The 13,010-nt window shown below is 40.2% G+C and overlaps 1 protein-coding gene and 2 pseudogenes across 1 annotated transcript; 1 reads left to right on the top strand and 2 right to left on the bottom strand.

Annotated features, from left to right (window-relative positions):
• On the bottom strand, positions 1 to 1,534 carry LOC101722960 (ATP-dependent DNA/RNA helicase DHX36 pseudogene; annotated as a pseudogene).
• Positions 1,535 to 8,699: 7,165 nt separating this feature from the next.
• On the top strand, positions 8,700 to 9,909 carry LOC101723308 (olfactory receptor 10P22-like). Its single transcript, XM_004861400.2, has one exon. It carries the CDS (start codon positions 8,700 to 8,702, stop codon positions 9,636 to 9,638), a length of 939 nt encoding a protein of 312 aa, XP_004861457.1. The 3' UTR covers positions 9,639 to 9,909.
• Positions 9,910 to 10,839: 930 nt separating this feature from the next.
• On the bottom strand, positions 10,840 to 11,332 carry LOC101704160 (S-phase kinase-associated protein 1 pseudogene; annotated as a pseudogene).
• Between the last annotated feature and the right edge of the window lie 1,678 nt (positions 11,333 to 13,010).

Below are 13,010 nucleotides of genomic sequence, written 5' to 3'. Positions count from 1 at the left end.
TTAAAGGAAAAAAAAAAGATCCTGTAAAGTACTGATATCATGCCAGCCTGTCAGAAAGACCAGTATTGCACCCTCCTCTTCTTCCAAAACAATGTACCAGATTAGGGCAGCAATCAAATTCAAATCAACTTTGTCATCATCCATCATTTCCAAAACATCTACAGTACGGGCAGAATACCTTCTTCGCAGTTCCCTCACATAATCTGGCCAACATTCTTCATAGATTGCTTCTTTTTCTGGTCTATTTACATGCCCTTGCATGAAACCCCTCCTAAATTGGTATCTGTGTTCCTTTTGTTCTGGAACATATCTTATTTTTTCAATTATATCTTCCAAAAGATATTCTATAACCGGAAAAGTAAAACTAGGTATATGTATCATTGGACAGTGACCAAAGTATTCTGAAAATTTCTCAGCATTCAGTGTTGCACTCATCAAAATTACTTTCAGGACAGGGCAAGAATTAAGATCTTTAGTAACAGTCATTAAAACATCTGACTGTAGATTTCTTTCATGGATTTCAGCAAGTATGATATGACTAACACTAGACAAATGCGAGTCTGACTGGAGCCACTGAAGGATGATTCCCGTTCTACAGTATAAGATAGAACCCTGTTTCCTTGGCAACCAACTCTGGAGACGAATACCCAGTACTATTACCATTGCCACAAGATTCTGCCCTTTCAGCAGCCACTCTTTCTGCAACTGAAATGGCACTAATTCTTCTTGGGTGAGTACAAACTATTCTGCATACAGATCCTTCCCCTCTTTCAACGTAGTTATCCAAAATGAACTGAGTAACTTGTGTGGTTTTTCCACAACCAATTTCACCATTTATTACTGTTACCTGGTGTTTATCAATTAAATCTACCAACTCCTTTTGCATTCCATATGAAGGAAGCTTTTCTCTGAAACACTGCATTTCAGTATACTGAAGATCTTTTTCTTCTTCTCTAAATCTTCCAATAAGTTTTGGTCTAAAGTTACATCTGGTTCATTGACTTGCAAAAGATATTCAGCATGCCGATCAATATATGATTTGTCCTTGATTCTCAATGTCTTTTTTTCTTGGTTTATCAATTTCTTTTCTTGGTTGTCAAGTTTCTTCTCTGAGGTTGATTTGTTCTCATTAGGAACTTGAGTTCCATATCCATGATCCTCTGGGGCAAACCAGGGTATCTGTGCTTCTGAATCTATCATTTTTAGTTTGGACAGAATTCAACAGTTGTGTAATTTGCTCTTCTCGTCGTTCATGCATGTGTACTACTGCTCTCTCCTTCCTCTCCGTCTCCTTGTTCTGTGTCTGTTTTTTCGCGGACCACAAGCCAATGTCGCGGCCTTTCAAGTGCCCGGGATGCCGACCCCTTCCGCCTCGACCACCTCCTCCGCCGCTGCCTCCAGGGCCTCAGCTCTCTCCATGGGCCCTTCCATACCTACCATTGGAGCTGCAAGAACCGCCATCGCGGCCCCAGTTCTGATGGGAATCATAGCTCATTGTCAGAGAAAAGTCCTCCCTGTGAGAAGCCGCAGCCGCTGGTCCCCTGTGATCTTAAGGTAGAAGTTCACATCCCTCTTTCATATCTGAGTGGCATCAGAATGTCTGATCGGGCCCTTAGATTCCCAAAGAGATGGTTTGTTCTTGCGACAAACTGTGTGCTTATTTCTTTGGAGTCCACCTTAACTTGCTGCCAGACGATCCAGTACCTTTTAATTTTTCTTGGGAAACCAGATCTTGTTTGTTCACAAACTCTTCAGCCAAACCATAGGAGGGAGTAGTACAAGGCACAATAATGTGGGTCTTTTTGTTTTTGTTTTTTAAGATGACTAAATATAATCTGCTAAGAGTCAAGAGGTTGTCTGCACAGGATAACATTTTCCATTACTTACAGAAAGTTATATTTGGCATGTCAAGAAAAGAAACATATTCCCACAGCAGCAGCCATTTAAAATAAAAGAAGACAGCCCCAAGGATTCATGCAGAATATTTAAATATTCCTTTTAGCAAAACGGTTTAACTGATTTTTCTTCAGGAACGATGCTTCAGAATATCCTATGCATCCTTTGTAAATTTAAAGATCCTGGAATAGCATCTTCCACGTGAGACTTCTTGAAAGAATATTTTGGTTTCAGTGAGTTACAATGTGGGTCTTTTAATAGCATTGATTTTCTTTCCAGTTTAAAAAGTAACACTGCTCGTTACATAGACTTTTGTTTCCACGTAAAAATAACTACTAACACTTGGGTATAATTAGTGTCATAAAAAATTAGTCTGCTTTCTCTCTGTGTACATATATACACATATTTCTAAAAACTAAAAATGAGATTATATTGTCTAAATTGCTCTGTCATGCTTATTTTCTACTTTGAATTAAATTTTAATGTTGTGCCTTATTAGGGAACTTTTAAATATGATTTTAATGTTCATGTAGTGTCCTAATGTATGGATATACCACAATTTTAAGCATTCTATCATTTTATTACAATTTTTGGTCATAATTTTTTTTTTTTGGTACTGGGGATCGAATTTGGACCTTGCACTTTTGAGGCAGCTGGCAACACCACTGAGCTAAATCCGCAGCCCAGGTCATGGATATTGTTGAGATAGATTTTGTTACATTTATATCTTTGTATATTTATTTTATGCTTTTCTTAGAATGAAATTCGAAATTGGAATTGCTGAGCCAAATGGTTTTGAAACTTTTGGACTAAGAGTCAGGAATAAGTTGGGATTAGATAGCCCAGGGCAGAGAAGGCTGGGGAAGGTACAGATAGATGTTTAATATTTTTATAAGGCAGAAGGATCTGATGACAAGGATATGAACTTGCCTTTCCTCAGTTTACTGAGGTCAAAGTGAGATGGATTTGGACTGGAAATATACCATATGGCATCAGAATTAGACCCAAAGAAGCACTTTCGGATACAGTTGCTAAATAAAGAGCACAAAGACAGAGACCCTGCCTTTTTCCTCCTTTGTTCTGAGCTGAGTGTGGGGGCAAAATGAGGAGGATCTGAGGGACCTGGACTGGCTCAGCCCTAGGTGAATTCACGCTTCTTTCACTGACATGGTGAAGTAAACAACTGTGAAAATTTTAGTGTATGTTCCTTGAAATATTCAGCCAGAGGGATCCAGACAGAATTATCTTTTGGTGAAAGAAATATTTGGGTCATTCTTACATTAAAATATCACCATTTATGAGAAATTTCACCAGGTGTCCCCTATTTCACTGGGGACCATGAAGCTGGGGAGCAGGCCTGAGGGACACTAGGAGACTTGGCTGACTCCAGAGAATCAGTTAAAACTGACCCAGTAGCCATGGGGAGAAAGAATTTAAGAGTTGCATCTGTATCAGTGATGCAAGCTACTTCTCAGAGTTGTAGAGTAGAAGGGATATTGGGGCCTGGAGAGGCCAGTCCTCGTCCCACGTTCCTTCTCAGTAGCTCTTCGCACTTGCGAGATATGCACACAGCCATTTTTTATAAAACACAAAACAAAACACTTGGCCAGGGAGAGTCCAGAAATTCTGGGCTCAGGGTAAATGACTTTCCCAGTCTCATGTGTTTTTTCCTGACCTCTAGAGAAGAAATTACACAATTCTAGCTTCTAGAGTCTATCACACTGTCTTCAGCAGCAAGTTGAGGCCAGTTTTATCTTAAAGTCCTTATTGGTTGGTCTGCAGCCAGTGATCTCCTTTTTTTATTTCCACAGCATTCTTCCATTCTTTTTCCCTCTCCTTGCTTCCCCTAATTCCCACCACCAGCACCACCGCCCACCCCCTGACACTGCAGCACCCCACCCATACATGTGCTTGTCACCTTCGGTGAAAGGGGCTCTTCTGTGCCTGGATGAGAATTTTCACAGAACATGAGGCCTTTGTCCTGCAGTTTCACATCTTGCCCTTAGCTGCTAGGGTCGAGGCCCCATGAGACTCAGGAGGTCCTTGCCTTGGGTGGAATCCAGGATTCCCTGACTCTGGCCATGCTTTCTTCTCTCCTAGCACTACTGCTTCTTGCACTCTCTTTGCTTCTGCCACAGTGTGCCTGCTTCTCCCCCAGAAGCTCACTTACGACATCAAGTTCTGCTGCTGAAGCAGATGCATGGGTCTTGGTCTTTTCCAGGCTCTGTCCTGGGAAAGGTAGGATTTGTAGCTTAAATTCTTTTTTTCTGGAATATCTGGTAGCCACATGTGGTCCTCTGAGCCTTGCACACTGGACTTCAGGGAAGCATGGGCCCGTGATATTGCACCCATGAAGCACCCTCCTTCTCTCAGGGCCCTGGTTGTGGTACCTTACACCACCATCTAGTCCCTTCCCTCTCCTACACTTTGGTCTTTGTCTCTGACCTCAAGCTCTGTGTGGGACAGGTGCTGACTGGAGAAGCTGCAGAATTACTGTGATTGCTCTGGGGCATTCCTGGATACGCTTCCTGAGGGACAATTTCCCCTGTGTATGCATGTGTGTAAGCACACACATACACACACACACATTGACATGTGTACACACTGCACACATCTGCACATAGAGTTGCAGTAGATGGGTGGGTGGAACAGAGCTTTAGAGAAAGCACTAGACCAGGAGCCTGGAGATGTGGATTCAGTCCCATGACCCCTACTGACTGTGGAGAAATATAATTCCTCTCCACCTCCGCTTCTTCTGTGTCATGATGGGAGTAGAACAGATGCCTCCAAAGCAACTTCTGCTGCTGTTGGACTGTGTGATGTGGTATAAGATACTTCACCTCTATCACAGCTGTTTCCTCACCTGCAGAGTGGCATAATTTAAAGTGCTTTGAATTAGGATTAAGTGTGGTCATTTATGCCACATGGCCATGTCCTAAACATGATGGGTATTTTTACTTGTCTTAGCTCCAGCTTGAATTCATTGAGTGGTCTTGGGAACATAACATGAGTTTGTGTTAACCTCACTGTCCTCTTATGAAGACCAAAGAGTTGGGCAAGTAGAGTCCATTCCTTTTACTATCCCCTCTTTATGTACAGCTCAGGAAGAGTATTACCTGGAATGTGTTTATTCAAAACTTCACCACATGGAGCAATGTGATCCCATTTGCACTAATTCCAGAAATGTTGCTTGGAATTGTACAGATTTTTAGAGGCAAAACAAAAAGAAAAAGAAAAACCAAACATGTACATAATAAACCCCCAAATAAAAGTAAAATATCAAAAACAAAACACTTCCTTTTTGGGTCTATTTTTTAGAATCAAGCATACTCACTTTTATTCGTACCTCATTTGAAATGTAAATTACAAAAGTGTTGAGGATCATAAGCTGGAAACAACCCTAATACTCATCTCTCTGTGCTTGCCTGGTAGCTTTTCTACCAGGTGTGCATTTGTGATGATTGGAAACACTCACTACTGACCAATTTAGAAAATAAAACTACTGATAAAAGACATAAGGTAAGCATAGTTGGTTGAAAATAAGTTATACATTAAAATGTGAAAATAAATTAAAATAAAATAAAATCTGTCATTCTTTTTTTTTTTTTTTCTTTTGGTACTGGGGATTGGACTCAGGACCTTGCACTTGCGAGGCAGGTGCTGTGCCACTGAACTACATCCCCGCCCATCTATCATTCTATTTTAATGTTTTATATATTATTTTTCTGTATTATATTATTTGTGGGTCTAAACTATATTTAAAAACACAAGAACAAAAAGAATATAGCTAACACCCAAATCTATTCCCCTTAGAGCCTCTCTTTGCTAATACGTGGATACCTATTCACCATCTATTTATTAGAATACAGATTCTATATTGAAAATATAATGTTTGTAAATTGTTTTTCTTTATCACTTTGTAATATACTCCAAACTTATTTTTATGACAATAAATGTGTCTGTGTGGTGCTGGGAATTGAATCAAGGGCCTCAGGCACTCTAGGCAAGTACTGTACTTCTGAGCTACATTCTTAGTCTGATATATATATAAAACTTTTTAAAGAATAATATTTTATTTTACAATTGTTAAAGGTTTACAGAAAACTTGCTAAGACAGTATATAAAATTCCAATGTACCATAGGGCTGGGGATTTAGCTCAGTACAGAAAAATCCATGGCACACACAAAAAATTTCCAATGTACTATATAACGTTTCCTCTATTAGTAACACCTTAAATCAGTATAACTACTTTGTCACAATTGGTGAACCAATAATTATACATAATGCTTACCTAAAGTCTATATTTGATTCAGATTTTCTTAGTTTTTACTTAATGTTCTTTGTCTATTCCAGGACCCTGAACAGGATAATATATTTAGTTGTCATGTCTCCTTTGTTGCTTAGACTTTTTTTTTTTGCTTTAATGACCTTGATGGTTTTGAGGAGTAACAACAAGTATTTATTTTGTGGGATGCTCTTCTATTGGAGTCTGACTGGATTTTTTTTTGACATTACTGGCCTGTGGAAAATGGTCTGTGCTGTTTTTCTTGTATCATAGCAAAGGCATGAATATCTTCATGAATTACCATAGTCAGTATTGACGTTGGTCACCTGTTGAGATGGTGTTTTTCAAGTTTCTCCACTGTAGCTCTTCTTCCACCCTTCTTTCTACAAGACTAGTGTGTGGAGTTTTGTAATAGCTAAAGTTTGGAAACAGCCCAAGTGCCCATCAACTGGAAACTGGATAAAGAAGATGTGGTTTTTTTTTAATAAAATGGAGTACTACTCAGCCATGTAGAATGAGAAACTAGAGACATTTACGGCTAGATGGATGCATATTGAGGCCATACTCTTAAGTGAAATAAATAGGACACACATGTGTAAATACCGAATAGTTTCTCTAGTGAGAGAAACTGAAAGTGTAAATAAGGATTAAAATGATTAAAATGAATAATTGATAATTTGAAATAGGAAAAGGTCCAAAGGTGTAGGGGTGGTGGGAGGGGAAGGGGAAAGGGAAGAAGGGAAAGGAAAAATTATGAGAAAAGAAAAGAAAAAAAAAATGGAAACGAAATCTATGTAAATAGGGAAGGGTGTAGGGTTGAAGGGCACACAGGTAATGGGGAAAAAAATAAGAGCTAAGATACATCATGTACAGGTACAAACACCCAATGATAAATGTAAATGTATTGCACACCTAAAATGTACCAATAAAAGAATTAAAAAAAAAGATTAGTGTGTGGAGTCCCATTGAAAGAGGAGTGAATTGTGTTCTCCCTCATCCTGGGAAAACTAATTAGATACATTACTTGGATTTTTTTTTTTTTTGTAATAGGGATTGAACAGAAGGCCCTCACACTCAACTTTGTTCCTAGTCCTTTTCTTATTATTTTCTTTATTTGTTACACATGGTCCCTCTGTCCTTAAGTTTTCTGGCTATTCTCAAACTTGTGATCCTCTTACTTCAGCTTCCCAGAATGATGAGATTATTGGTGTGCACCCAGTTGAAATTCTTAAAATCTTTCACAAAATAAGAAGGAGAGTAATGCAACCAACCATAGGCTGTCTTGGATAAGAAATTTTTCCCTAGAGCACTGAACTGGACATGAACCTGCAGTACAAGTCCTCCTATTTTAAGTGATACATTCCAATTGGGGGACTTGCAAGTTCTCTTGGTTTTTATTCAGTGAGCCTCTATTGCCCAAGGCATCTTCTCAGGTCACTTCTGTCATTCCCTGCCAGAGGAATGTCATCAGCCCCAGCTAAGATCTAAGAAATTATTTCTTGTTTCTAAAGTTCACACAAAACTGCAGCTTCTCTCAGCAGCTGGGGGGTTGGGGGGTCATTGAACCCTGTGTGGGGTTGGGATTTTTTTCAGACCTGTTGCTATTACATAATTCTTTTCTGAAGATTAGCACTGTTTTATAAAAATATTTAAAAAAATTGCTCACAAGGCATTGGTGAGAAAATTGGAAACTAATACTGGGGATGCGTAGGACAGGAGGCAGCCCTTGGGGCACTAGCCAGTGGGTAAGAACTCTGGGTTTCAGAGTCCAGCTCCATTTAGACCTAGCTGAGGGACTCTGGATGCTCCAGACCCAGGGCTGTCAATGCACACATAGGCACCATGATGTAGCAGGAGGAAGTCACCCCTCCTCTCATCTTTTTTCATCAGATTTCCCTCCCTCCCCTCTGCTCTGGGAATCAAGCTCTTGGGGAGATCAAACTGCTGTGATGAGCTGCTGGGGAGGGGCATTCTGAAGACCCTGGGGACCTCTCTATAGGTAAAAGCATCACAGGTTCTTGTGCCTTTGTTTTAGATCCCGAGTTTTGTATCTGTCTTTTGCTGTCGATCTCTCATTCCCTATCCTTCTCTGCTTCAAGGTGGATACATTTTTTCTCCTGTTTCCTCCTGCCAACTTTATTTACTCTGTTTGGCCTCCATTTTCTGCTCACATTCTAAACCATCTCTCAAGAGGAGCTGTATTTTCTTTCCCAGCTCTTTACTCTCGGAACTCAATCTCTAGGTGAATGGATAAACCATCCTGGTGTTCATCAAGTCCCTGGCTCAAGGAAGATTGCTGCTTTCCCTCACTTTGGTTTATCTTCTTTCTGCTCTGAGACATTTTTCTGGAAGAAGTCATCACCAGGCCGGGTAATCTCACATCCTAGTCCTGAGAGCTGGAACATTTTTGTGGACTTTCCCACACTTTTCTTGCCAAAGTCCTTGTCTTTGCCTGGTTGCCTCCTGGTGCTGCATGACACCTTCTCCAGCTCCTTATTGCAGTCTGGCTTTGGGGACATGGTTGGTGACAATGACACAGCAGTGACTGAGTTTATTCTGTTGGGGTTCTCAGGTTTTTGCTCCCTCCAGGTCCCCCTGTTTTGGGGGGTTCTCTGCATCTACATGGTCACCTTGCTGGGCAACTCCCTGATCATCATCCTTACCCTGGCTGACCCTGTCCTCCACTCCCCCATGTACTTCTTCCTTCGCCACTTCTCCCTGGTGGAGATCCTCTATACCACCACCATTGTGCCCAGGATGCTAGCTGATCTCATGTCCACCCACCCCACCATCCCACTTGTCAGCTGCTTCACCCAGTTGTATTTCTTTTCTTTCTTTGGGGTCATTGAGTGCTGCTTGCTCACTGCCATGGCCTATGACCGCTATGCTGCCATCTGCCGGCCACTGCATTATACCACCCTGATGAAGCAGAGAGCATGTAACTGCATGGTGGGGGCTTCTTACCTCATGGGTGTCATCACTGGCACCATTCACTCCATTTGCATTTTTTCTTTGCCTTTCCACGGTGCCAACACCATCCACCACTACATGTGTGATGTCATGCCTGTACTGAGATTGGTTACTGGGAGCACTTTTACGGGTGAAGTTGGGAAGCTCATTATCACTATATTCTTCATTGTGACTCCTTTCTTGCTGATCGTGACCTCCTATGCCTGTATTCTTGTCACCATTCTTGGGGTTTCAACATCCCAGGGTCGTCGAAAAGTCTTCTCTACCTGCTCCTCCCATTTGTTTGTGGTCATTCTCTTTTTTGGGTCTGCCACTGTGGCTTATCTGAGGCCAGAGTCAGGTTCCTCTCTGGACACAGACCAGATCTATGCCTTTTTTTACACAGTTGTCACTCCTACATTCAATCCTTTTGTCTATACCCTGAGGAATAAGGAGGTCACAGGGGCCATGAGGCGTCTCATGCATAGGTTCCTCTGGAGCCCTTGACCTCCTTCTCTCCTCCCAGTTCTTCGAGATAAGGATCTGACCTCAGCCACTTTCAAGGAGGAGAGAGAAGCTTGGACCTGCTGTGTGTTAGTGTGAGTGGTGAGCTCCTTGCTTCACCCAGATTGAGGCCACAAGTCACAGACATGCTGCTCAGGCCTTGGGTTCTGGGTCTGTTTTTATGTCCTTGACCTGGCTTGATTGAAGGTGCAAAGCTGAGTAAACACACATTTGAAGAGAAGAGGGAAGGCAGCTGTGACCGCTGTGTGTGATGACCTAGCAATTCCTATCTTCCCTGAGGATCAGGTACCTTTCTGGGATTGTAATTCTTCTTCTTCTTCTTCTTTTTTTTTTTTTTTAATATAATATACTTTTTATTGAAAGTATCTTGCACTCATGATGAACGTTTTCTGGGTTTTGGCACATATTTTAATATTAAAGGTTAAATTACATTTTACATGCAAGTAATGTGAATAGTTTTCCCCACATGAAAACAGTGATTAGAGAAAGATGACATACCATATGAATTATTGTCTTTAATTGAAAAGCTAAAAAACTGTCTAGTTATATTTCTCCCCCAAACCACAAACTTGGTAGTTACTGAGTCCCTAGGCAACATACTCAAAGCTGAGAAGATTAAAAATTTAAAAACAAGTAAAATAAGACCTCAGGTCCAACTAAGGGAGCCCTGCTACCTACAGACCTATCTATACCAGTGATACTGCTTGACTCTGGAGGCTGGAAGACATCCTAAATAACCCCACTTGGAACAGTTATTTCAAGTAGCCTTTTTCCAGTTACCAACTTCTGAATAAAGATAATATTTTGTTAATTCTGTTTCAGAAAACTTTTTGCAAGTTGTTTTATTTACAATGCCAACTTTTAAAAGGTCATTAATTTCAATTGGACAATAAACTAGGAAGAAATCACTTTACAAAAAGAGGGAAAGCTCAACATGTCAACTTTCTACAGAGAACCCACAGTTCCGTTTTATTCAGAATATTTGCTCAGACTAGAAGAAATTAAGCCATTGGTTTGGAATCTGTACTGAAACTACACATGCAATGAGAACAATATTATACTAGTACAACTGATTTGCTGCTGCATTTGTCTACTGTTTGCCTAATATTAACAATTATAAACAGAGCAGTGCAACTAGTATTTGGAGCAATCCTTATAGTGTTACAGTGTCAGGGATAACATTTCACTTCTCTTCACACCACTAGTTCTCCTTGTGTACCTGGGCTTCCTCCTCTTCAGTAAAGTCATTTTTGATATTAAAGGTCTTACAGATCTCCTCAGGAGTTTCCCCCTTGATCATATTGGCAACAGTCTTGCATGTAACATCAAGCAAACCTTTGATGTCTAGATAGTTTGCTGCCAGAATAAGTTCAAAAAGGGTTCCTTGGTCAACTTTCAGGAATTCTTGGTCCCAAACAGGGATATCGTCTGTTCTCTTTTTTATGTTCTCATCATCCTCAGGAGGAGGAGGGTCATCCTTGTGGTGGGTGCACCACTGAATGACCTTTTTTTAATATTGCTGCATTAACATTTGGTAGAGGAACTGGGTCATCATCTCCTTCATCATGCATTCCCAAATCTTCCAACATGCTCTTGATTGTCACAGACTGTTTGGCAATTTCAACATCAACTTCAAATATCTCTCCAACGGAACTCTGCAAATTAATTGAAGGCATGGTGCTTGGTCTCTAGAGGATGGCAGGCCTGAGGGAGACGAGAGCAGGTAGACGAACCCACATGCAGGAGGACGGCGGCAGACGAAGCCACTACTGGGGTTGTAATTCTTGAGACATACATCTTTATCCTTTTCCCAGAGATGCCTCGTTGCAACCTTTTTTTCTGACATCAATCATCTCTGCTGCAACAAAAGCATCTTTATTTCTGGTGTGATGTCCAGCTTCGGTATCCTGGGTGACAGGGAAGAAATAGTGCTGGGATCTGTTTGGTTTGTCTTGGGAGTTCAAACACTGAGTCTTGTTGGTGTGCTTTCTGTGGTGCAGCATCTGTCCAGTTACTCGACTTAACTGCCACTCTCTCTCCTAGATTCTCTGAGATGTTGATCTTCTCTACTAAACTTCTTCTCCTACCCCCTTGACAGACTTACTCTTTTTTTTTCTTCTGATCCTATGGTAGAAGTTCACATCCCTGTTTCCTCTCTGAGTGGCATCAGAAGGTCTGATCTTGTCTTTCTACTGTGGAAATGCCACTTTTGTTTCTTGCAACAAAATATGCACTTTGTCTCATTGGATTCCACCTCAATTTGCTGGCCAGAGGATCCAGCACCTTTTTACTCTTCCTGGGAAGCCAGATCTTGCTTGTTCACAAATTATCTTTCAGCTATAAACCAAAGAAGTGAGCAGTACAAACATGGAAATCACTGTCATGGCACAATAATGAGAATTTTTACATAGCATTGATTTTCTTTCCAGTTTAGAAGAGTAACTCTGTTAATTTCAAAGAATTTTGCATTCAGAAGAAAATAACTACCAACCTTTTGTTGTTAATAATGTCTCTGGAAAATTACTGAAGCCTATTTTCTCTTTGTCTGCATATTTATGCATATTTATAAAAACTAGAAATGAGATTATATTTTCTAAGTTGTTTTGTAATAGGTATTTTCTACTTTATTAAATTACTGTTAATATTATACCTTATTAGGAGACTTCTAAATATGACTTCAATATTCTTTTTTTTTTTTTTTGGTACTGGGGATTGAACTCAGGTCCTTGCGCTTGCACAGCAGATTCAATATTCTTTTTAATTTAACTATATGGATGTACTATAATTTTAATTAATGTCATCATTGGAATTAAATTTCTTTGTTATAAATATTGCTGAGACGGATTCTGTTATACCTATGTCTTTGTATCCTTATTTTATGCTTTTTAAAAAACACAAAGTTATAGAGTTAGAATTGCTGAGCCATAATGTTTTTGAAACGTTTAGACCAAGAGTTAAGAATGAGTTATTATTAGGTGGTCCAGGGAAGAGAAGGATGGGGAAGGTTTGGATAGATACTTAATATTCTTATGATTCAGAAGGATCTAATGACAAGGTCATGAAGTTGCCTTTTCAGTTTATAGACAGCAGGGTAAGATTATTTGGAAATAGACCAAGAGACATCAATATTAGATCCAAAAAAGCATTTTCTGATAGAGTTTGAATCTGAAGAAGACCAAAAGAGAGACCCTGCCTTTTCTCTCCTTCATTCTGATCTGAGTATGGGCCAAAATGAAGAGGACCTGATGAAACTGAGCTGCTCATCCCTAGGTGGCTTCATGCTTCTCTCACCAACATAGTGAAGTAAAAAACAGGTAAGGTTTTAGGACAAGAATGTCCCTTGAAGTATTTAGC

The sequence above is a fragment of the Heterocephalus glaber genome, unplaced genomic scaffold, assembly GCF_053883595.1.
Source record: "Heterocephalus glaber isolate CG9 unplaced genomic scaffold, H.glaber_assembly_v1.0 deba00001569, whole genome shotgun sequence".
NCBI lineage: Eukaryota > Metazoa > Chordata > Mammalia > Rodentia > Bathyergidae > Heterocephalus > Heterocephalus glaber.
This window is presented reverse-complemented; position numbering and strand designations above follow the sequence as displayed.